This window comes from Malaclemys terrapin, chromosome 1 (assembly GCF_027887155.1).
Source record: "Malaclemys terrapin pileata isolate rMalTer1 chromosome 1, rMalTer1.hap1, whole genome shotgun sequence".
Taxonomy (NCBI): domain Eukaryota; kingdom Metazoa; phylum Chordata; order Testudines; family Emydidae; genus Malaclemys; species Malaclemys terrapin.
The window spans coordinates 121,428,001-121,449,736 of NC_071505.1; the positions used below are offsets into that span (position 1 = coordinate 121,428,001).

General features: G+C 43.7%; 1 protein-coding gene across 2 annotated transcripts in view; it reads right to left on the minus strand.

Moving 5' to 3' along the window:
• ITPR2 (inositol 1,4,5-trisphosphate receptor type 2) overlaps nt 1-21,736 on the minus strand; it is a 352,852-nt gene that overhangs the window by 260,675 nt on the left and 70,441 nt on the right. For both annotated transcript variants that reach the window (XM_054037167.1, XM_054037158.1), the window contains exons 8-9: nt 19,263-19,409; nt 17,666-17,761 (exon numbers count right to left, since the gene is read on the minus strand). In XM_054037167.1, the coding sequence (XP_053893142.1) occupies nt 17,666-17,761; nt 19,263-19,409 (243 nt within the window). The remainder of the gene's footprint in view (nt 1-17,665; nt 17,762-19,262; nt 19,410-21,736) is intronic.

Genomic DNA, 21,736 nt, shown 5'->3' on the forward strand with positions numbered 1-21,736 from the left:
CGAACAATTAAAAAGGAGTTTCAATGAAACAGAATTCTCTAGCTCAGCATCTACAATAAGAGGGATTCACAGTGTACAGAATGTAATACCTTCTTTTAAATCTAGACAGTACTAGTAAATACTGTCATCTGCAGAGTGTTACGTACTCAGACTGTGACCCGTGTATGTCTTATGTAACATGCTGGCTAAGTGTGAGATGTCTCACTCTAGCGGCTAGTCCATGTAAAGGATAAGAGCTTCGCTCCAGTTGAAAAGATCTGATGTTGATGCTGAAGTTCCCATGCTCAACACTTATTGACAGTGTGCACTGGTAGAGACTTTCACAAAGTGGTGGCCCATGAGATGACCTATCATTCATATTGTGGGAGCACCCTGTGGCCCCAGATGAGATCAGGGCTGCTGTATTAGGCACTGTTACAAACACTTAGTAAAAGGTCGTCCTACCCCGAAAAGCTTACAATCTAAATAGGTAAGACAGACCAAGAGTGAAAGACAGAAGGCATTATTAGTCCCATTTCACAAATGGGGAACTGAGTCAGAGACAGTGCTTTTTAAGTGACTTTCCCAAGACCACACGGGAAGTCAGTTGCAGAGCCAGGACTTGAACTCCTGAATTCCAGCCCAGTGCCTTACCCACATGAGCATCTTCCTTCACATTTCATTTGCTTAGAGGAGCATGTAATACTGTGCCCAAACATGTTGTATTTTACCTATAGGAGCTTGTCCATAGAAAGGATAAGAGCCTGCTATTACCACCAGTTAAGGGAGCTACTCTATTAGATCAAATGGTAAAAGACCTAGTGCTGAAGGTTCCAAGCTCTATCCCCCATTGACCACTGGAGGTTCATCACACTTACTGTAGTTAAAATAAAGTTTTTGAGTTTCCTAAGGGTGTGAATCATCTTGAATCCTCTGCTAAGGACATATTGTTGGCTATATTAATGTCTCGTTAATATTTTCTTGCCATTTTCCTTCATCTCTGTGTCATAAGATATATTTTACATCTAGCAATTTACATATTTCAGCTTATATTGCAGATGAGTGGCTTGAAATTTTCACATTTAGAAAGTAAGTTGCTTTTAAAAACAGGGAAATACAAAGTGCCTGAAAAGGCTATTTGGAGATGCTCCCTAATTAAGGGGAAGATAAAAAGCCATACTGATTTTAACCAAATTTTGTTTCGAAGGAAAAAAACATTTAAAATGTCTATCCAGGGAAAAAAACAAAGTTGCCAAATTTCAACTCAAGAAGCATTTTAATGGCTGGGTTAAAAACGGGATTTCTAATGGAAACACTGACAGACAAAGAATGAAAGGAGATCATTCAAACACAAAGCAGTTTCCATTTCATTTGATATCCAACTCATTAACACTGTACCCAATCAACAGGAGCAACATGCTAAAAGAAAAAAAAAATACACTTCCCAAATCTTTCATCTTCATTAGGCTTGCTTTGTTCTCTGCTAACAGTACACTGATTAGCTTTCAATACATCCAAAGGACTTTTGCACACATTCAACAGAACTTTTATTATATTAACTTTCTGGAGAAATATTGGTTATGTCTAGGCTTAAATAGATTCTGTACAACATCCCTGAAGCATTTGGCACAGAGTTCCTGATTGATCATTAGATACGATACTCTAGACAAACTTCCTTGGAAGTAGGTTTAAATTCTCAAAGCCTTTACTGGGGGATTTTTTTTAAATAAGCCTTGTTTTCTCTTCCTGGCTAAAGAAGAGTTGGATTGAAGGCACTGCTTTGAAAATATATTAAACAGACAGAGCAGTGTCCAGGGAGAAAACACCACTGTTAAAGCTACTTTGTGATGCATAAGTAGTATTAATTGGACAGAGACACTCAGTGGAGAATTTCCCCTGTGCAGATAAACAATAGGCCAGTGGAAAGCTGGAACAGAATTAGCTCTAACCCATCCTGTGCCAGCTCTTCCCCAATCCCTGGTGTAAGAAGAAAGAGGAGGTGGCATATCAGGGGTATTTCAGGAAGAAGGGGGAAGTAGCAGAGCACAACTCTGCTATGCCCAAATTTCCATTGATTTAAGATGGGGGCCTTGTTCCAGTGGCATCAACTGCAGCTGTTCCTACGAAGCTCTAATTTGTTCAGGGGAAGCATAGTTGAGGATCAGGAAGCCACAATTGGCTCCATACAGTCCCCCCGCCCCATCCCCTATTGTCCTAGTGGAACTCGGGCATGGTGGAGAACCTGCCCCAGGGGTTCTGATTCTCAGCTCCATCCAAAGTCTGCGAAGCACTGTATGTGAGGGTAGTCCCTCAGCATAAGCTAGAACAGCCTCATGGTCCTTAGCCTCAATATCGATCACACGGAAAAAAACACATTCACCTCTTCGTGGGGTTAAGATCTCACCTTAAGTATCCTTTATAGCTTCCCGTTATCGTTCAACACAACTAGGGAAGACCAGATTTGACAGTACTGATATTTCTATAGTGAAAAACAAACAGAAATAAAACCCTAAAGCCTCTCAAACCCTTCCGGATCTTCTTCATACATCACAAGGAAGGAAAAGTCCAATTTTTTTTTAAAAATAATCCTCAGGTCATCTTTTAAAAAGAGAAAGATTAGTGGACAAACCCTAAGTTTTTGCTACCTGGAAAATGAAGCAAAATGCAATGAGTGCCAGACAGGAAAGGAAAAAAACAACAAATAACCACTTACATTCATGAAAATAAGTTGTTATAACCATTAAATAAACAAACAATCAACATAATATTTAATGCTTCTACAATGCCTTGCATTCTAAAGTACACACACACACACACACACCACTGACATACACCCAACACTGGGCTGGATGGAAATAACTTGGTAGAATACTGGTACACATCTCACTACACAATACAACTTGGCTAAGCACACTTAGACAAAGCCCTTGCTCTTAGGGCCAGATTTTCAAAGATACTTGGGCATCTAAAGATGCAGAGAGGTGCCTAGTGGGATTTTCATAAGTGCCCAAAAATAGGCTAGGTGCCTAATTCACATTGATTTAAATGGGTGTTAGATGCCTAGTCTGCTTAGGTGCTCTTGAAAATTCCACTTGGCACCTGCTGGCATTTTTAGGTGCTTAAATCGCTTTGAAAATCTGGTTCTTAGTAACAAGGGATCTTGAATGTCCCAATTATCATCTACAAGCTCGAAACAACAGAGACTAAAACTCAACCAGCAAAGTAGTTGCTAACATTGTCTCTTTAAAGAGTTATAATCAAGGGTTCATGAGCTCTGTATAACAGGTCAAAGTGCCTCTGTAAATCAGTAATCCATTCTCATTTCTTTAGTCTGTGTACGTCTTTCATCTTTATGTGCATAACTAAATTATTCTTCATTCCTTATATATTGTGGTTTCTTTTATAAAAAAACTTGTACCCAAGACAGTTAAAAAGATACACCCTGCAGAGTGCTGGATACACACTGTAATTCTGGCACTTCCTTTGATCATAAGACCCAACTGATACAATTTATCGGAACATTATATTGACTTTTAATAAGGACATAAAGCCACTGTCTTAATAAAGAGCAGATTTTGAAGCACCCTTCAAATAACTGAGTTCTACTGTGTTGTATCATGAAACTAAATTTAAAAAAAAAATTATTCCAGTGTGGTAGCTATCTGATGAGTTAAGGATTGAGTGTGGACTGCCATCTGGTGGTGGTTTTTCTTGTTTGCAAACAACTGACAGGTACCCTAAGAAAAAGATAATCTATCGTCATGCTCAAATAAAGCTATTCATTCCAAGTGATTTGCTTCATTGAGATAAGGGACTTTGTAGAATTCACTACTAATCATGGCAAATCCCATGGGGACATGGCATCCTTATCATTTGAGCACCATCCGGATCAATCTCCAGCTAGGTCTTTAAGGTGACCTGGCTGGATATTTAGTTGATGTCTATCATGGGCAATCTTATTGTGTCCCTGAAACTTTTGTCACCTACACAATCACCGGGCTTGTAGTGGCATTCCTTGGTTCCTTCGGAATTTGTTGGTCTGCCATTCTAATAATATGGCAATACTAAGAAAGCAGTCGAAACCGAATTAGTGCTGATGGTTGCTGGGTTCAGCTTCAAATATCCTTGGATTTGATCTTGTCCTGTTATTTAATATGGAGCAGCTGACAAAGACAATGAGAATCAAAAAAGTCAACCCAGTGTTCTTCAGCATTCCTCAGCATCCATGTTTCACTTCTGTACCAATAACAGTTGTTTATCCAAGCTTTGTGGCAAGCTTCATGTCACAATGTCCCCGTGTGACTAAGTCTCCATTATCTGCCTTATCCATGTAACAGAAGTACAAGCATTTCTACCATTACGACAGTACCTAAAGGCTGATGCTTGCACGGTGCCTTGAAAAAGGGGGCAAGAAGGTTGCTGGCAAAGACTGGCCTCTTTTTTGGCATCTTGAGCATGAAGATCCCTGACACAAATTCAAACTCCCCTTACCAAAAATTGGACGAGAGGAAGTCCAAGCTAATGGACTTTGCATGTTCTCATGGGAATTGTTTTACTGGACTAGGTAGTCTGGTGTCCTGTCTCAAAAGTGACCAGCACTAGCTGCTTCAAAAGAAAGAGAAGAAAACCCATTACAGAATAACCTACATATAGGGGAAATTTCTGCATTACTCCAAGAAGTTAATCTTTGCTTATGTCCTAAAGCATGAGAACTGATCTCCCTTTTATGTTTTTATCCTAGCTAGCGTGGTGGATCTTACTCATAGAAGATATCTAACTCTTTTTCTAAGCCTACTACATTCCTCAATATCTTGTAATGGTTTGCTTCATGGGTTAATTATGTGTTGTTGAATTATGTGGTGTGTTCCATCAGTTTTCATTTTAAATTGCATTGGCATAAACTCACATCTGGTACCACTCTAGTTACTTTAATACTGATACAGCAGGATTCATTTGACCCTGACCATCCACATAAAGGCTATACACTTTGTCATTTATTATATAGTATGGTTTACTAAAGCTTTTTTTTTTTTAAACTAACAGATACATAATATGAACAGGAATAAGTTTTAATGGATGTAGAACAGCAGTTCTCAAATTCATTTTCAAGAGAAAATGAACTTCTATCAACTTCTCTCAAACATCGTGGACACAAGCTTCTCTACAGACATTTAGAATGAGTACATGGGAGGGAGAGAGGGGAAATTACCTTGGAAAGAAAGAGGAATATGAATAACTTTTAATGACTTCTGATGCAAGGGTTGCTGGCAAGTAGTTTAGAACAGAGTTTTGTGAAACTCACTAGTTCTGATTGAATCTGAAATTCCAAACAAGCCCGTAAACCCAAACCCCAGGAGCTGCCAAACTTCACCTAGTCTGAACACTAACCCATACTTTAGACAACAGCTGACCCTGAAACACAGCTAACTTTTGAAGAAACTGGCCCAATTTGCACGTGTACAATGAATCTCAAAACTGAGCATACTCTGTGTGGTTTGGTATTTGTAATGAACGATTCCTCCAGCTAGACTATAGTTGAGAACACAACTCTATCTCTTGGACTGTTCCAGTTCAAGGCCCATATCCTGAATTTGATCCACGCAGGCACACCAAGATGCCTGTGCAAAGTCCCACTGAAGTCACTGGAATTTCACATGGGCACATGTGTCTGTACAGGTGGACCAGACTGCAGGATCCAAGCCTAAGCCTGTATTGAGTGAGAAATAACAAGCCAGGTTCATCTCTGGTGCAACCCCACTGACTTGGAAGGAATTACTCTGGTGTTCCAGAGAGCAGGATTTGGCGCTTGGTACTTACATTACCTTATCACAAGGATGCTGGAATCAAAAGTAAAATATGGGAAGTTATAACTGAGAATCTGACTTAAATGTAAAACAGCAACAGCAATAAAGGGGTAATAAATTGTATTTATGGGACACTCATACTTTATGGCATCCAAGTACATAAAGTATCTCAAACAAATAAAAAGCTGCCCAAGAAGATCAAAAAGGCAACATAGCCCAATAATCAAAGAGACCTATGGAACATGGTAATATATGCCTCAATAACCCATCAAACCACCCACGATATGCATGGCTCTCATAGAGGAATATAGATATCATCATATATACTATTTACAGGTGCAAATTTTAAGCCATCTTTTGGCTAATATCAAGGCTAATATCCTACAGTCTTCATGCAAAACTCCCACTGAAGTCAGTGGGACTTTTGCATGAGTGAAGACCCCAGTCACATTAATTTAATACCTGATGAGTCCTCTGCCCCCATAAGCATGTGCTTAAGTCCCACTGACTTCAAAGATAAACACATGCTTAAGGGCTTTGCTGAAGCAGTGGACATGGCACTGGTCTGGGAGACAGGAGACCCGGGTTCAGTACCACTGGCCTTTGAGCAGGTCATTTCACATCTGTTTCCCCCGCTAGCCCTTTGTCTGTCTTGTCTCTTTACACTATAAGCTTTTCAGGGCACAGGTGGTCTCTTATTCAGAATTTGTACACCTGGCAAAGTGGAGATCTGATCATAGTTGAGGCCTCTAAGTGCCACTGGAATATAACTAAAATAATAATCTGAAGACTGTATTTTGCATTTGCAAAGGGATGGATTAATGATCCAGCAGGTTGTTTTTATCTTGAATTTCTAAGATCCTATAAAATTCAAAGTTACTAATTTAACCCCTTCAGCTTAACTCAACCTGAATATAGCTCTGGCAGAGAAAAAGACACCGTTACTGCCAGATCTGGCAATGGTATCTAAAAGCCCCATTCTGTTCAACAAAGTAAAGGAGAATTATCAGGAACTCTCCTAACAAATTCCAGGATGTCTTGTGATTTTGGTCTCCGTTTACAATGTCTCGCTGTATTATGGTTGTCTACCCAGAGGTCTCTGAACAGGGTCTGCCTTGATATTCGTACAAGTACGTATGTTCATTTTAGTGCGGTAATGCATGAGTCCCACTGGAGAAGTTAAATATGAAATGATAGTCTTAACCCTGAATCTCTAGCTTGGTGCCTTTAAAGTCCTCAAAAAGCAAGTGTCGGTACAGTTTCCAATAGAGGTTTCTCATTTTTATAATCACAGAACCAGTGGCCCACACGCACGAGTATCAAAGGTGTGTGTTTTAGCTTAGCACAGTCAATAAGCCACCACCAGTTCAAAGAGACTTTTATCCTGGTGATTAGAATACCGAAAAGGTTAGATTTGGTCATGAGAAAGACACAGCTGCCTGGGTCCTAACCCGGAGCATCTGAAATGCTGTTCATGTTGAATGTCGCCAGCTCCAAGCCAACAGAGACAGATCTGGGAGCTTTCTACACTGGATACACGTACTGAAAGAACTACAAAAATTGGGAAATTGCCACATCATAATTTTTCACCTAACCTTACAAACCATCTGGGGAGGAGGAAGGATGACCAGATGTTGTCAGGACCGTCCCAATATCAGGGGCTTTGTTGTATAGTCAACCTATTTACTCCCCCCCACCCCATTCTGATTTTTGCTGTCTGGTCACCTGGGCGGGGGGGAGGGGAGGGAATCATTTAAAACTAACTTGCAGAATCCGTGCTGTATCCAGTACTAGAAAAGAACCTTAGACACCACTGACTCCATGAAGATCAGAATAAAATTCTGTGAGCTGGATCTCAGCTGGTGCAAACTGGTCTAGCTCCTCTGACTTCAGATGAGGATTTGGCTCAGTTCTTTGGGGGTGAAATCCTGGCCCCACTGAAGTCAATGACAAAATTCCCCTCGACTTCAGCGGAGCCAGGATTTCACCCTTGGATATTTCCAGCAGGGGATTTAGCTCAGTGCTGCTTTATGATTTCACTGTTTGGGGAGCATTTGGGCCTCAGGGATCAGAGTTCTGAACACTGATCACTTGGGAGTCATTCCCATCCACCCACATTTTACTGCAGAGCCCTCTGAAGGACGTACCAAACCGACGTACAGAAGGATGCAACAAGTAAACACCAGTTGTGAAACATGATTTACAATAGCTCAACTGTGACAGAACTTGTATCAATATGCTGGGGAGGAAAAAAAGTTTAAAGTTAGTCATGAATTTTTGTTTTGTTTGTGTTTATTATTCCACGCTAGATATCTTTATCATAGAGGCTTAAACAAAAACAAGTGATGCCAGCATGTGACGGGGTTGCTAATTCATGGCATGAGTAATCTCTCTCTGCTGCAAGAGTACAGATAAGCACTCAGTAAGCTTTGCCCAACTGATTTAAAAGTTACCTCACGCACATTACGTGTCTGCCTGCTTGTTTATAAATCTTTGAGGTGGATGCCTGGCTGGCGTGTCGTGCCTGACATGTGAACTGTACAAAAAGCGGTTCACAGGTTTTTATTACAGCTTTACCTTTAATATCTCCACTAGCAGATTTTTTACACTTCACAGATGCAGTAGTTAATGCTGCTTTCAAGGCACAGTGCATAACCTTTGTTCAATCTGAACTCTTTTCCAGCTGTTACTGCACTGCGTCTATGCCACTCTCCATATTGAGAACCTTATTGCCAGTGATTTCCTCAGGAAAGCCAATACAGAGGTTTAAAGATTCTAAACTCCGCTTCAGCACACATTGCCATACACCCCATTTACCTGAAGATTTAGGATGCCCTTGTTAAAACCTTTGGACACATGACATCTGAGATGAAAGCAGAGCCAGCCAGCACTCTTGAAAATGCACTTGAAAATTTCCATTCAGGTCCCCATCTTCAAAAGGGCAGTGAAGAAATGCCTCTCCTACTCTAGGCTTGTCTATTTAGTGTGCAAGCTCTTCATGGTAGATCGGTCTTTTACAACATGTCTGCATAGCACCTGGTACAACAGGGCTCTGATCTCAGTTGGGGGGCACTAGCCAGCACTGTAATAGAAATAATAAATATAGAATAGAGCCAGCTGGCTTCAGACAAGCTAGACTACTGCACTTTGTGCAGTGGAGTGAGACTGGCCAGCAAGCTGCAAAGGGATTGTCACAGTTTCTGGGTTAACTGCACCTTTGATCTCCACCTTGGCTTTCATCAAGGGCACCCGCTCAAGGTTCAGGCTCCCAGCCATCACCTATCTTGGGCAGAGACCCACATCTCCCTCCCTCCAGACTGGGGTTTTAGACTTGCAGTCCCTCTGCACTTCATTGTGATTTCCCCAGCAGGTCTGACTGGGGTCAGGCATCTCTGATTAACCTTTCCCTGGGGGCTACAACAGTGCATAGCAGTTCTCAAACAGCCTTCACAAAGCAAAATTCGTTTATTCTTTTGGGTAAAAGCAGTACAAAGAAAAATATGAAACAACAATAAGCATTCCCTATGCTATAAATGTTCCTTGTACTAAAAGCTTACCAGAGGTCACCCATCAGTCTTATGGGGCCTTGTAAGCCAAAGTCCTTCCAACCCTTCTGCAAAGGTTGGGGGCCTCCCCTTGGAGAGAAGGTCCTGTTTACTGAATCAAAAGAAAGCTCTGTGTCAATTTAAACTCAGCCTTTTTATACCAAAAGCCCCTTCTTTGTCTGGTGGTCGCAGGAAGACCCAGTTTGAACAAGTATCTGCTGGCCAACGAAGGGGTACCTCACTAAAGGTGTTTGACCTTTCAGCGACTAACCTTAATCACTCCCCTCCCTCCCCCACTGTTTTTAGTTCCTCCAGGAGCAGCTGTGCTAACCCTACTCTCCCCCACCCCCAGAGCTGTACACAATCCCTGGCCCACAACAATACAATAAAATCTATCATAAACTTCACACAATGTGGTTGCTCAAGGTCACTACAGATGGTTGCAGTCAGTATCTGTCACAGCTCCCCCATAAAGTAGCAGTTAGTAGCAAAGGTGTCTGGTACCCTAGGGGTACCCACTGGCTTATTTTCTGGCCTAAGCATTGGAGACCAAATTTGCGTTTCCTTTCCCATGAATCACTTCCACATCATAAGCTTGGGTCATCAGGCTCTACCATAGCAACTTGGCATCTGTCCCTTCCATCGCATGCAACCGGATGAGTGGTCAGTGTACACAGTTAAATGTCGATCAAATAGACACGGCTGGAACTGCCTGGGCGCCCACACTGTAGCCAAACGTTCTTTTTCAGCTGTTGAATGGTATTTTCTGTTGGGGAAGCAATTTCTTGCTCAAATACTCAATGGGGCGTCTCCCCACTTTTCATCATTTTGCACCAACACAGCCCCAAACCCTGCGTCAGAGGTGTCTGTGAACACCACAAAAGGCTGTTAAAGTCTGGGCTTACCAGAACCAGGTCCGTACTTAAGGGCTTCCTTCAGATCACAGACGGCTTGTTGACACTTTGTCTGGCTTCTCTATTTTACACGGATCAGTAACAGCAGCAGTCAGAGTACTAAAGCAAGGGACGAATCTCCTGTAATACCACTTTTGCTGTGCCCACCTTGCATTTCTCCATCTTTACCGCCAGGGCCGCTGTCTGAATGCTGTGCAGCACCCTTCTTACATGGGTCACGGGCTTTTCCAATGTCTGGCTGAAGTTAAAAATATTATCTATGTAGCCAGGGCAAACTCATCCACCCCCATCCAATAACTGATCTACCAGCTGCTGAAAGGTAGTCACAGCCCCCTTGAGGCCAAAAGATGGGACCAGGAACTCCGAGAACCCTACTAGGGTGAAAAACGCCAATTTAAGCCCTGGATCAGAGTCCAAAGGCACCTGCCAATAATCTCTAGTGAGGTCAATTGTGGTCAGAAATTGGGCTCTTCCCAACTAGTCCAGTATCTCGTCTGTTTTAGGCATGGGGAATGCATCAGACAGAGTGATGGTATTGAGCTTTCAATAATTCACACAGGATCTCATTGACCCATCTTTCTTAGGTACCAATACAACAGGGGATGACCAGGGACTACTTGATCACTGGATCGCCTCTAACTCTAGCATGTCAGCTATTTCTTGCCCCAAGCTCTGGGCTGTTTTCCCGGTAACCCTGAAAGGATGAACTTTTAATTAGACCCTTAGGTCCATCTCTACCTGATGGACAACAAGCGAGGTGTGTCCAGGCTTACTGGAAAACACCTGGTGATTGGCCTGCAGTACCCTCGTGATCACTGCTTGCTGTGTGGGCATGTACAGTCTAGGGAGAGGTTGGCCCCTGTTCCTGCCACCAGATCTATTGCGGGGGGGATGCTCCCTCTGTCTTTCCAGTGCTGGCACATGGCCAGGGCCTGATTCTCACTGTCAGAATATGGTTTCCTCACATTCACATGATGCAGTTGGATCTGGCGTGAGCAATCAGACAGCTCCACCACATAGTTCACTTCACTGAGCTATTAGATTATTTTAAAGTGGCCTTCACAGGCTGCCTGGAGTTTATTCCTTGGCACTGGAATGAGCACCATAATATGGTCCCCTGTATAATATGTCTTAGCACATTCGCTTCAGTCATACCAGACTTTCTGTCTCTCCTAAGCTATAGCTAGGTTATCTCAGGTGACCAACATGATCTCAATGAGTTTTCCTTGAAGGCGAACAGGTATTCCACCACTGACTCCCACTCCAGAGAGGATGTACCTTCCCACTCAGCCCTCATTAAGTCTAGGAGAACAATACCCTCCTCCCATGGAGTGGATTGAAAGAGGAGAATCCTGTGGCTTCCTAGAGAACCTCATGATAGGCAAATAGCAGGTAAGATAAACATTTATCCCAGTCACCAGGGTGTTAGTCCACAGAAATGTTCATCGTCATTTTAAGGGTTCCATTAAATCGCTCTACCAGGCCCTATGTCTGGGGGGTTGGGAGATTACCAGAAGTGCTGAACCCCACATTTCTCCCAAAGACCTCCAAGCAGGGCAGACAAATTTCACACTCTGGTCAGAACCTCATGGGGAAACCTGACCCAGCTGAATATTTCTAGCAAAGCGTCAGTCACATTGTCTGCCTCTATAGAGGACAGGCCTAGTGCTTCTGGTGGGCAGATGGGGTAATTTACTAGCACCAAAATACACTTTTTCCATAGCCAGGTAACTTTGCTAAGGGGCCCACAATGTCCACAGCAACCCTCTGAAAGGGTTCCTCTAGAATGGGAAGGAGGGATTAGGGCAGCCTTACCCTTGTCCTCGCCCTCCCCCGTGCTCTGGGATAAGTCACAAGATTTACAGTATTTCTGTACTCAAAAACCCAGGCCAGTGGAAATCCCGGAGTAAGTGCATGTATTCCCCAGTGCCCTGAGAAGGATACATCATAGGCTAGGCTGAGTAGCTTAAGTCAGTACTTTTGTGGTGCTACCAACAGTCTCAACACTCCTAGGGGGACCTCCACTCTACAGAACAGTCCCTGATTCCCCCAGAAACATTTCTAAGTGCCCTCCTGTCCCAGGGCGATAAGGAAGTGAGCTGCAGCCACCCTAGGTTTTTCTAGAGTAGGGTCAGTCGATTGTTCCTACTTGATTTGCAGATCAGAAGCTGGGAGGCTAGGCTCAGCCTGCTCCTTGGGACTTGCTTCCCCACCTCTGAGGTCAGTTTATCAGCAGGACCCAGCTCAGCCCTAGGGCATGCACTCACGGTGTCAGGCAGCAGCACAGAGCTGCCTCTCCACCTGTCGGCTTTCAGATCAGAGTCCGAGCCAAAAGCTGTTGTCAGGGGTGCTGGAATGGAGGGTTCAGGGGGCCACGACTCCACCACTTTTTGCCTGCCATAAGGGCGAGCGAAGGTGGAAGGGGGGGTTGGTAGTTGGCAGAGAGGAATGAGTGGCAGGCAGGGCCTTGGGGGGGGGGGGGGAAGAGGTGGGGCAGGGGGAGGGGCCGCTATTTGGGTATCGGTTGTGCCCCCACTTCTTGGGAGCTTCTGGTGCTCCTAGCTGTTGTGTAATTACTCAGAGCCAAAAGTAGAAAACAAGTGGCTTGGGGCCAGGATTCCCCAACAAGACCTCTACCAGCAGCTGGGAGTGCACGCCAACATCCTTAGGTTCCTGACTGTCACCCAGTTTCAGATAGATCTGAGTTGCCAGGACTTGGAAAGAAGGTTCCCATTATCCCTGAATAGTTAAGAGTCTATAAGGGATAGCTAGTGGTCCACCATCTCTGGGAGCACCAGAGTTACTTCAGTCCAGTATCTCTCAGCTTTTTTCCCCCAACCACCTCAACCAGGAAAGAATGTTTTGTTGAGTCCCCTTTGGGGGCTGAAAGAGTCAGATTTACTGACTGAACCATCAAGGCCAGATCTGCTTCTGCTATAGGTGGGGTCACTGCCACCTGCCAGCACTGCGGATTACCACCAGCCCCTGGTCTATCCGGGCCCATGTAGTGTATCGCCTTATGACTATTCTTGTTGCAATAAAACCATTTCAGATCCCCAGATTCCTTTCTGGAGACCCAGTTAGGGTCTGCCTCCCCCCAAGTCTGTGTTTAGTCCATTCTCCTTCAGGTCCCGGTTGGGGTCAGCTTTTGCTTGAATTTTTTAATCAAACTCAGGTCGACTATCCATATATTGGTTGGCCATGTCCCAGCTAGTTTCGTTTCTAAGGTCCTTGTCTGTTAACAATGATTTTTAGGTTGCGGGGGGTGGGAGTGTCAAAGTTTGTAGAATTGTTCTAAACCCATTAATTCATATGCCTCATCGACTATGGTAAACTCCCAACCAGTTCCCCAGTTTGTTACGCAACTCCTAATTGGTTTGACACCTCAGCATAGGTTATATGCCCCTTTTCTTTTCTTTTTTTTTTTTTAAACTCCCTGAAACCTTCTCCTACATGCTTCAGGGGTCAGTTTCACAACAAGGCTTGTTTATATGCCTATAAATTAATCTTTATAGTCCCTGTAACAGGGTGCACTCACCTCTTGTGAGCTCCCGCTCGGCCGAGTGCACGCGCGTGTTCACTCTCTCTCAGTTTGTTTCCAGGGATGGAGCCCTGGGGCATTGCTCCATCCCAGAGCAGGGACAACACCTTTGCCCTCTTGGGGCTTCCTAGCTACAGCTCTCCAGCTGGGCCACTATAGTTCAGTTCCCCCTCTGGGGTGCCTCAATGTACAGGCCACTTCCCCACACTGGCTAACGGGGGTTGGGGGAGACCCGGGCCAACCCACTACTCCAGCTCCCAGCCCACCAACCCTGTAGATTGCAGCCATCTGCTGAGTCCCTTTAACTATGTTGCACAGCTTCTCTAATTCCCTGGACCACTTCCCCGCAGCCCTGCGCCAGCTTCACCCTGACATCAGGGCCTTGTCCTAATGGAGTCCCGGCAACCAGCTCAGGGCTCCTTCTCGCTCTCCCCAGCTTCTAGTAGCACTGCCCTGCCCGGGGTTCTGTAGCTGTCAGCCACTCTAGACAGCTTGAAGGACCCTCTCCACTGCCCTCTTTTGGGGTGGGTATGGCAGGGCCTGGTATATTCCGTCACAGTCCCCTATGTCCATACGGTTGAAAACACCTAGGGCCTTCTCCGAAAGCAATGGAGTCAGATACCGTACCAAGTCCTCCTGCCCCCTTGCTCAATTTACACCCCATTTTGAAATCCATACTTCTTACCCCTTCCTAAAGCAGGGAAATAATTTGGAGACAACCCAGCTGGAATAGGCATGTGGAGTCTGCCTCCACCTACTGGAGCAGAGTTTTGCTGGTGCAGTCTCTCCATACTGAGCTGATATTGACACTCCTTCACTCTCTCTCTGGCTCTCTCCCCTCTTCCTAGTGGTCCTCCTCTCTCTCTCCTCATGCTGATGCTGCTTCTCCTGGTCTGCTCTCTCTCATTCCCAGTCTGCAAGCAGCTGGGCTTCCAGATGCAGTTTGTCCCTCTCCAACTGTAGCTTCTTTTGCTCTGACTGTCAGTCTGTCCACAATTCCTACCGCAGCGGTACCTTCAGTCTGGATGCAGCATGGTTGCAGCCGCTGACAGCCTCCTCACTGCTTCCCTTTAGGGAGGTGTCTCCAAGAGTTCCCCTTGCCCATTGGATTCTCTGCAAGTGGACTGGACATTCCCTGTATTCCTTCACAATCATTCCTTTTCCGATCCTCAAAGTATATCAGTAGATCAGATTGCCCAGATGTGCCTTTGTCCATTCCTCAGCGTTGAGCTGCCTTTCTTTGCATTTCTCAACCAGCTGACTTTTTTAAGCTGTTCATAACCTATTTTCCCACACATCTCTATTTTTGCTATCCCTTTCCTGAAAATATGAGGATTTTCTCTGTGCTTTTCCTTTCTACACTGCTCGCATTCAGTGCTGCTGTTGGCACTTTACTGGCAATTCCCCATTGTCGTAGACAGCACACGCTGCTACTATATATGTCATAGTTTCAGGATTAACTTGCACCTTTGCTCTCCCTCCTGGTCTTCCTTGAGGGCTAAGGTTTCAGACTCCCAGCCACCACCTATCTCGGGCAGAGACCTATGTCTCTCCCCCTCCAGACCAGGGATTTAGACTTTCAGTCCCTCTGCACTTCACTGTGATTTCCCCAGCAGATCTGACCAAGGTCCAGCACCTGTGGTTAACCTCTCTCCAGAAGATACAATAATGTGTACCAGTAACCAAACAGCCTTCACAAAGCAAAATACGTTTATTCTGAGGGTAAAAAGCAGTACAGAGAAAACAAAAACAGATAAAAAAAAAACCTTTCTATACTTGTGCTAAAAGCTTACCAGGGGCCACGCATCAGCCTTATGGGCCCTTGTAAGCCAAAGTCCTTCCAACCCTTCTGCAAAGGTTTCTCCCCACTCCCCTTGAACAGAGAATCCTGTTTACTGAATCAAAAAAAGCCCTGTGCCAATTTAAACTCAGCCTTTTTATACCAAAACCCCTTGTGTCTGTTGGTCGTTGGAAGACCCAGTATCTGCAAGCCAACGCAGAGCTGGTACCTCTATGAAGGTGTTCACAGTGTCAATGATTAGCCTTAATCGCCCCCTGCTGTTTGTAGTTACTGGAGGAGCTGTGGTAACCCTCCCCAGAGTAGCATAGAATCCCTGGTCCACAATGATACATAAACCATCCATAAACTTAATACAGTTTGGTCCCCAAAGACACTGCAGGTGCTTGCAATATCTGTCCCAGGTACCTTGCTCCACATTCACCCAGACAGGGAGTTTAGGTTTACCAGAGTCCCGGTTATACTATGCACGGTTTATATCAGAGCTGTTTAAAAGGTTACTAACTTCAACAGCTCTTAAAGTAAAAATAGGACTGGTATCTTAATATCCTCGGGAGAACACTCTTCGTATTCTTGACCTTGGTTTGGCAATAACTAGATACGAGAATGCTCCTGATAATCCACAACTGGTCTCACTCTGAACTCAGTGCATGTCATGACAGGATTCTGGGAGTTATGGCAGTAGTGTGTAGATATAAGGACTTGTCTACACACAGAGAAGTGGTTTAACTTACACTGGTTTAGTTCAAGCAGTACAACTTGTGTGTGTGGACTCTCTCATATTGGTTTAAAACTGGTTAAATGAGTATAGCTTGCACGTGAACATTTACAAGCACAAGCTAGTTTGCAAGCACAAGCCAAATTGATATAAGTCAGGTTTAAATTGATGTGAATGTCCACACATAGCACTGCACTGGTTTAACCAGATCAATATGAAAATCATATCTTAAATTATATCAGTACAATGTCACATGTACAACCAGGCCTAAAATGGAGCAGATAAACATGATCAATAAAGCTCATAACTACTTCAATAAGACAAACTCAGGATCACAACCGAGGAAGCTTCTCAGTAACTGCTCTCCTCCAGATTTTTCCAGATGGTTTTTGTTTTGGGGGAAGGGAAGGAGGGGGGACGTACGTGTGGGGGGGGGGGGGGGGGGCAAGATATTTTGTTGCTTTTGGGTGGCAGGTAAAACACCACATCAGAAACCCCCCCCCCCCAAAAAAAAATAATAATAATAATAATTGTGGAATATTCTGGTAGGTGTTTGGGAGGGATTTTTTGTGGGAGCAGGGGGTTATTGGTCAAAATTCAAAGTTAATTGAATTTTAGAAAACTTCAACCAGGTCTAATGACGACATATTGTCATGATACAAATACCAGGATATCATGACATAACCAGTCTGTCCCTCAAGACAAGCTCTTACGGCGCACAATTCTAAGATACCTCGGGCCAGATTCTCAGCTGGTGTAAATCGATGTCATTCCATTAACTTTACATCACCTGAAGATCTGGCCCCTAGTTTTCATTAGCGTGATGGAAATCTTTTTCAACCCAAAAGAGGGGGAAAAAAAAAACAAAAAAAAAACAACACAACACACCTAAGGGCTTCTCTTTTGTTAGCACAGTCTACAGAAGTTGCATTACTGTCCCTTCTCCCATTTCTTTGATCCGCCTCAGTAATTATCCTGTGTTCAGTTGAACTCAGAAAGCTTTAATCTGTATGCAGCTGTCTGGGCCAGCAAAAATTAATATTTGACTTATCCTAACAACATTCCGAAGACCAAGTAAAAGCAAGAACACCGAAATAAAAAAAAGCAACCATCTTAAATCAAAATATAGCAATCAACATCAGTAGGGTTGCACTGGTATAACTGGTGACAAAAATCTGACCAAACAGTGAATGACACAGTTGAAACTAAAGACAGAAGTTGTCCTAAACCAGCTTATATTTGTCCAGTAATAGAGAATATTCTAGCAGTTCTGAATTAGAAGAATGCACAGCACAAGGTTGCCTGGTATGTGAGGATCTCATCCAGTTTTGTTACATGCTTCCAATTATTTAGATGCTGTTCTTACCTCTGCAGCTAAGTAGTTCCCAGTGGCTAGATGTTTAAATCTAAACAGGCTATTCCATTGTCCTGCCCCTCCACGGCATGGATCATGATGTACAACCTACAGACAGAAATACAGATTATTAGTCATACCAGCCATCATGAGGACCACACAAAAATACCTACCTCATGGACAATACAGCCCATTCAGAGAAACTGCTGTCTTCATTATGCTGAAATACTAATTCTACTATAGCTATTGGGTTGCCAACCCTCCAGGATTGCCCTGGAGTTTCCAGAAATTAAAGATTATGTCATGTGATGAAACCTCCAAGAATATGTCCAACCAAAATTGGCAACCTTAATAGCTAATGCGGTCAATATTCTGTACAATGTAAATTCATCATGGAATGATAAAATATTTTACTACAGGGTGAAATTCTGTGCTTACACTAAATCTGCCACGGATCATAACTACTTACATTTATATTTCACTGCTTGCAAGAAAATGTGCCGCCTATAATGTGTGAATCTAGAGTTACTCCATTGAATCCAACAGAGTAAATGGCACTACTCCACATTTACATGGGCATTACTAAAAGCAGATTACACTGTGTCTCCTTCTCTTATTAAAAATTTCTGTTGCTGAAAGAGAAGTTGGTCCAATAAAAGCTATTACTTCAGCCATCTCGTCTCTCTCATATCCTGGGACCAACACAGCTATACCACCAATACAAACAATATAAACTGCATAGCACTTTTTGCTAATTATCAGGGTGTTCTGGATATAGGACACCAGGATAATTACATTCTGTCTGGCCAAATCTCCTTAGTGTCAGTTGAGCTGGCCAGGGTATTCTTTCCTTTAGGTCTTCCACTGTTTTGTAGTGTTACTTACTACTTTCCAGTTTGGCATTGCCTTTTTTCTCAGTAATGAGTTAAGTGATCCCTAGATATGCAGGGCCCACTCCTGCAGTCCCTACCCAGGCAAAAATGCGGGTTTGACCAAGTAAGAAGCCTTTTGTTTTCACAGCGTAACGTTTGTCTAGCAGTTTGGGATCCTTGCACACTGTGGAAGTAAGGTTCTAAGACATATCAATTGCCCCCATTCTTCTATCAAAAACAAAAAATCCTGCTAATCTAGGCCCTAATTCAGCAAAACCTTCCTATTCAGCAAAGCCTTACTGTAAGCACAGGCTCTGCTGAAGAGGAATGGACTCAATCAATTTGCTGAATCGGGGCCGTACTCTATTGCCATGTGTCATTAATGGCAAATATGTGCATCCCATGAGATTCCATATATACCTATCTTGGGTCAGATTCAGGAGAAGCAGTGTTACTGCACTGACTTTGATAAAGTTGCACCATTTATGCCAGATCTGAATTTGACCCTCCATTACTTTGCTTCTGTGCAGCTATATATACACAGCAAGAAAAAAATCTTCTCCCCTACATGACTGTAGCAATAAAGCATCTCTTAAGTGTTCATCCCACACACACTGCTTCATAAAAACAAGAATAATTACTGGGAGGTATATGGTGATACCAAATGGCCAGGAATGATGCATTTTTACTGAGTACTGCCCTTTGCATCCTAAAATATTTATAACAGGCAAAAATACCTCTATTTCCCACAGTGCTTTAGAACTTGTTGCAGAAGTGGCTGACTGACGCAATGTTGTACGAAGGAAAATATGTTGTTTCTTCTCATATTCATCACAGGTCAGAAACTTCTCTTGTTCCGCATGAAAGAGTCTAACAACATCCCCCTAAAGGAACAGGAAAGGGAATATTACCAAATGGAAGACAAGGTGATTGGAAATGTTGGGCCAGAATCTGAGCCATATGAATCCACTGGCGTCAACAGAGTCCACATTACTTTTCACTTGTGTAAGTGGGACCTTTGACTTTTTTTTTTTCCTGTTGCTGGGGCCTAATGGAAAGAGGAGAAGACATCTTGGTTTTGTAGGCTGCAGACAGGCTATTGACTTGAAAGTCTATTCTTATAGAAACCCTGTGAAACGTTAATGAAAATAAAATCTATTTCAAAGCATGACAATGAAAAGATGACTAGTCAACCTTGGGGTAATTTTTAAGTTTAAGGAATTTTTTTAATTGGTTTTCTAACTATGCTTAATCAAAAATAGTGCTTGGTGAAAATGAATAGCTGACAGCACACTCTAGAAGTGTGAATAAGGCATATTGTAGCCAGGGGTTGTACAAGCTTCCCCTTCACACAGTTCTGTCAATGCACCTCAACACAGACAGCAATACCCAGTTATTCCTGTCCTAGGCCTTTTCTAACACAGATTGCTAATTATGCTGAATTGAGCATTGGCGCTGTGATGATGGAGAGTCACATTCACTGCAGAGCTTGCCAAATCGCAAGGCCTCAACCCAATCCTCATTTGCTTCGAAATCTTCGATGCTTTTGACCCTATGGATCATATCTTTCTTAACAACCTATCATCATTTGCTTTTGCAACTCTGTGCTCTCCCAGTTCTCCTTTTGCCTATCTGGTTGTTCCAGCAATGTCTGTTTCAATGGGGCCTTCTCCTTCTCCCACATCATTTCTGGTAGTGGAGAGGGGGCTTGGCCCTCTTGTCCTCTCCCCACTTTTTCTTTAGGGGATCTCACTGGCTCACCTTGCTTCAATTACCATCTTTATGCTCCATTCCTGACCTGTCCTTCTCTCATCTCAGCATGTCTCTCCCAGACGTTTCCTCATGGATGTCTTACCATCAATTGGAACTAAAGCTGACTAAAGCTGAACTTTGGATCCAATCCTCCACAGTCTTATACTTTGTGTGGTCGTTTACACCTCTGCCAGATGCATGTAAACTTCTAGAAATTCTGATCTGGCATCATGTCAAGTAGCCTCGGAACAAGTGTAAATTACTGCATAAGGTTCCAGGGTGGGGGAGGATCAGGACCTTGGTCCCTCCCCGCCAAACTTGACACACTCCCTGTGCTTTCTCTGTCCTCCCTGCTACTGTGTTAACTTTGGCCCCTCCCTCTCCTTTGCCCCACACATCCAAGCTGCATTGAAGTCACACTACTTCGTCCTCCGCCACAATTTTTAAAGCTTCCGCCTTCTCTCTTCGCCCACCCAGCTCAACTTCTTATTCCAGCCTCACCACCTCCCATTCTAACTACTACGACATCCTCCTCTCAGCACTCCCTGGCACCTGCATTGCCCTCCACCTTTCCAGGTCAACATCCTTGCCTGTCGTAACCCTTCTTTCACTCTGAATCCCTCCAGCAGTTTCCCCTTTTCCACTGCATCAGACTATCTTCTTGCCCTCGCTTCATAAGTCGACCCCACCCTACTTATTTGTTCAAGTGTGTTATACTGCTCCTGTGTCCTGCCCCCTCTGCTATGCTAACAATGCCAGTCTCCAGCATCTGCTTCTTCCACAGGCATCTTCCTGCTGTCCTCCACCTCTCCCGTAAAGCAAGAAACACCCTCCCCAAACAGTTCTGTAAGCACCTATTCTTTCCTCCTTCACATTCCTCCTCAAAACCCATTGCCACCATGAAATTGCCAGTTGATAATGGCTAGTTAGGGAGCACGTGGGGACTGGTGATATTAATTTATTTAAAATAAAACTAAGCGATTCAGAGCCCTCAAGTTGTGCACAACATTCACTTTTATAGCAGCAGCAGCTTATAACTGGTACTCCCACCATTTCATGCCCCACTCCCTCCTACTACCTGTTACAATCGCTTTCTGCATCTTGGCTGAAACTAAGAGGGGTAAGCTGTTCAAGGCAGAGGTTTCGTCATGTGTTTGTACCATATCTTGCCCTGGGGGTCCTCAATTTTGATGGGGGCCTTTGGGATATACTACAATACAAATAAAAACTTAAGATTATTCAACAGTAAGCCAGTATTCTTCCTTTGCATTTTTATATAGGACTGGTGTGGGACACTGGTGGAGGATCCTAGATAATGCAAGATAGCTATGGTTGTTCCTGTAAGGTGGTTTTCCAGTTCTAGTTCTTTGTAATATTTCTCCTAGGTGCAATTAACCTGAATATGGCATAATTGTTCCAAATTTTAAAATTCAATACAAACAAAATTACAAAAATGTGA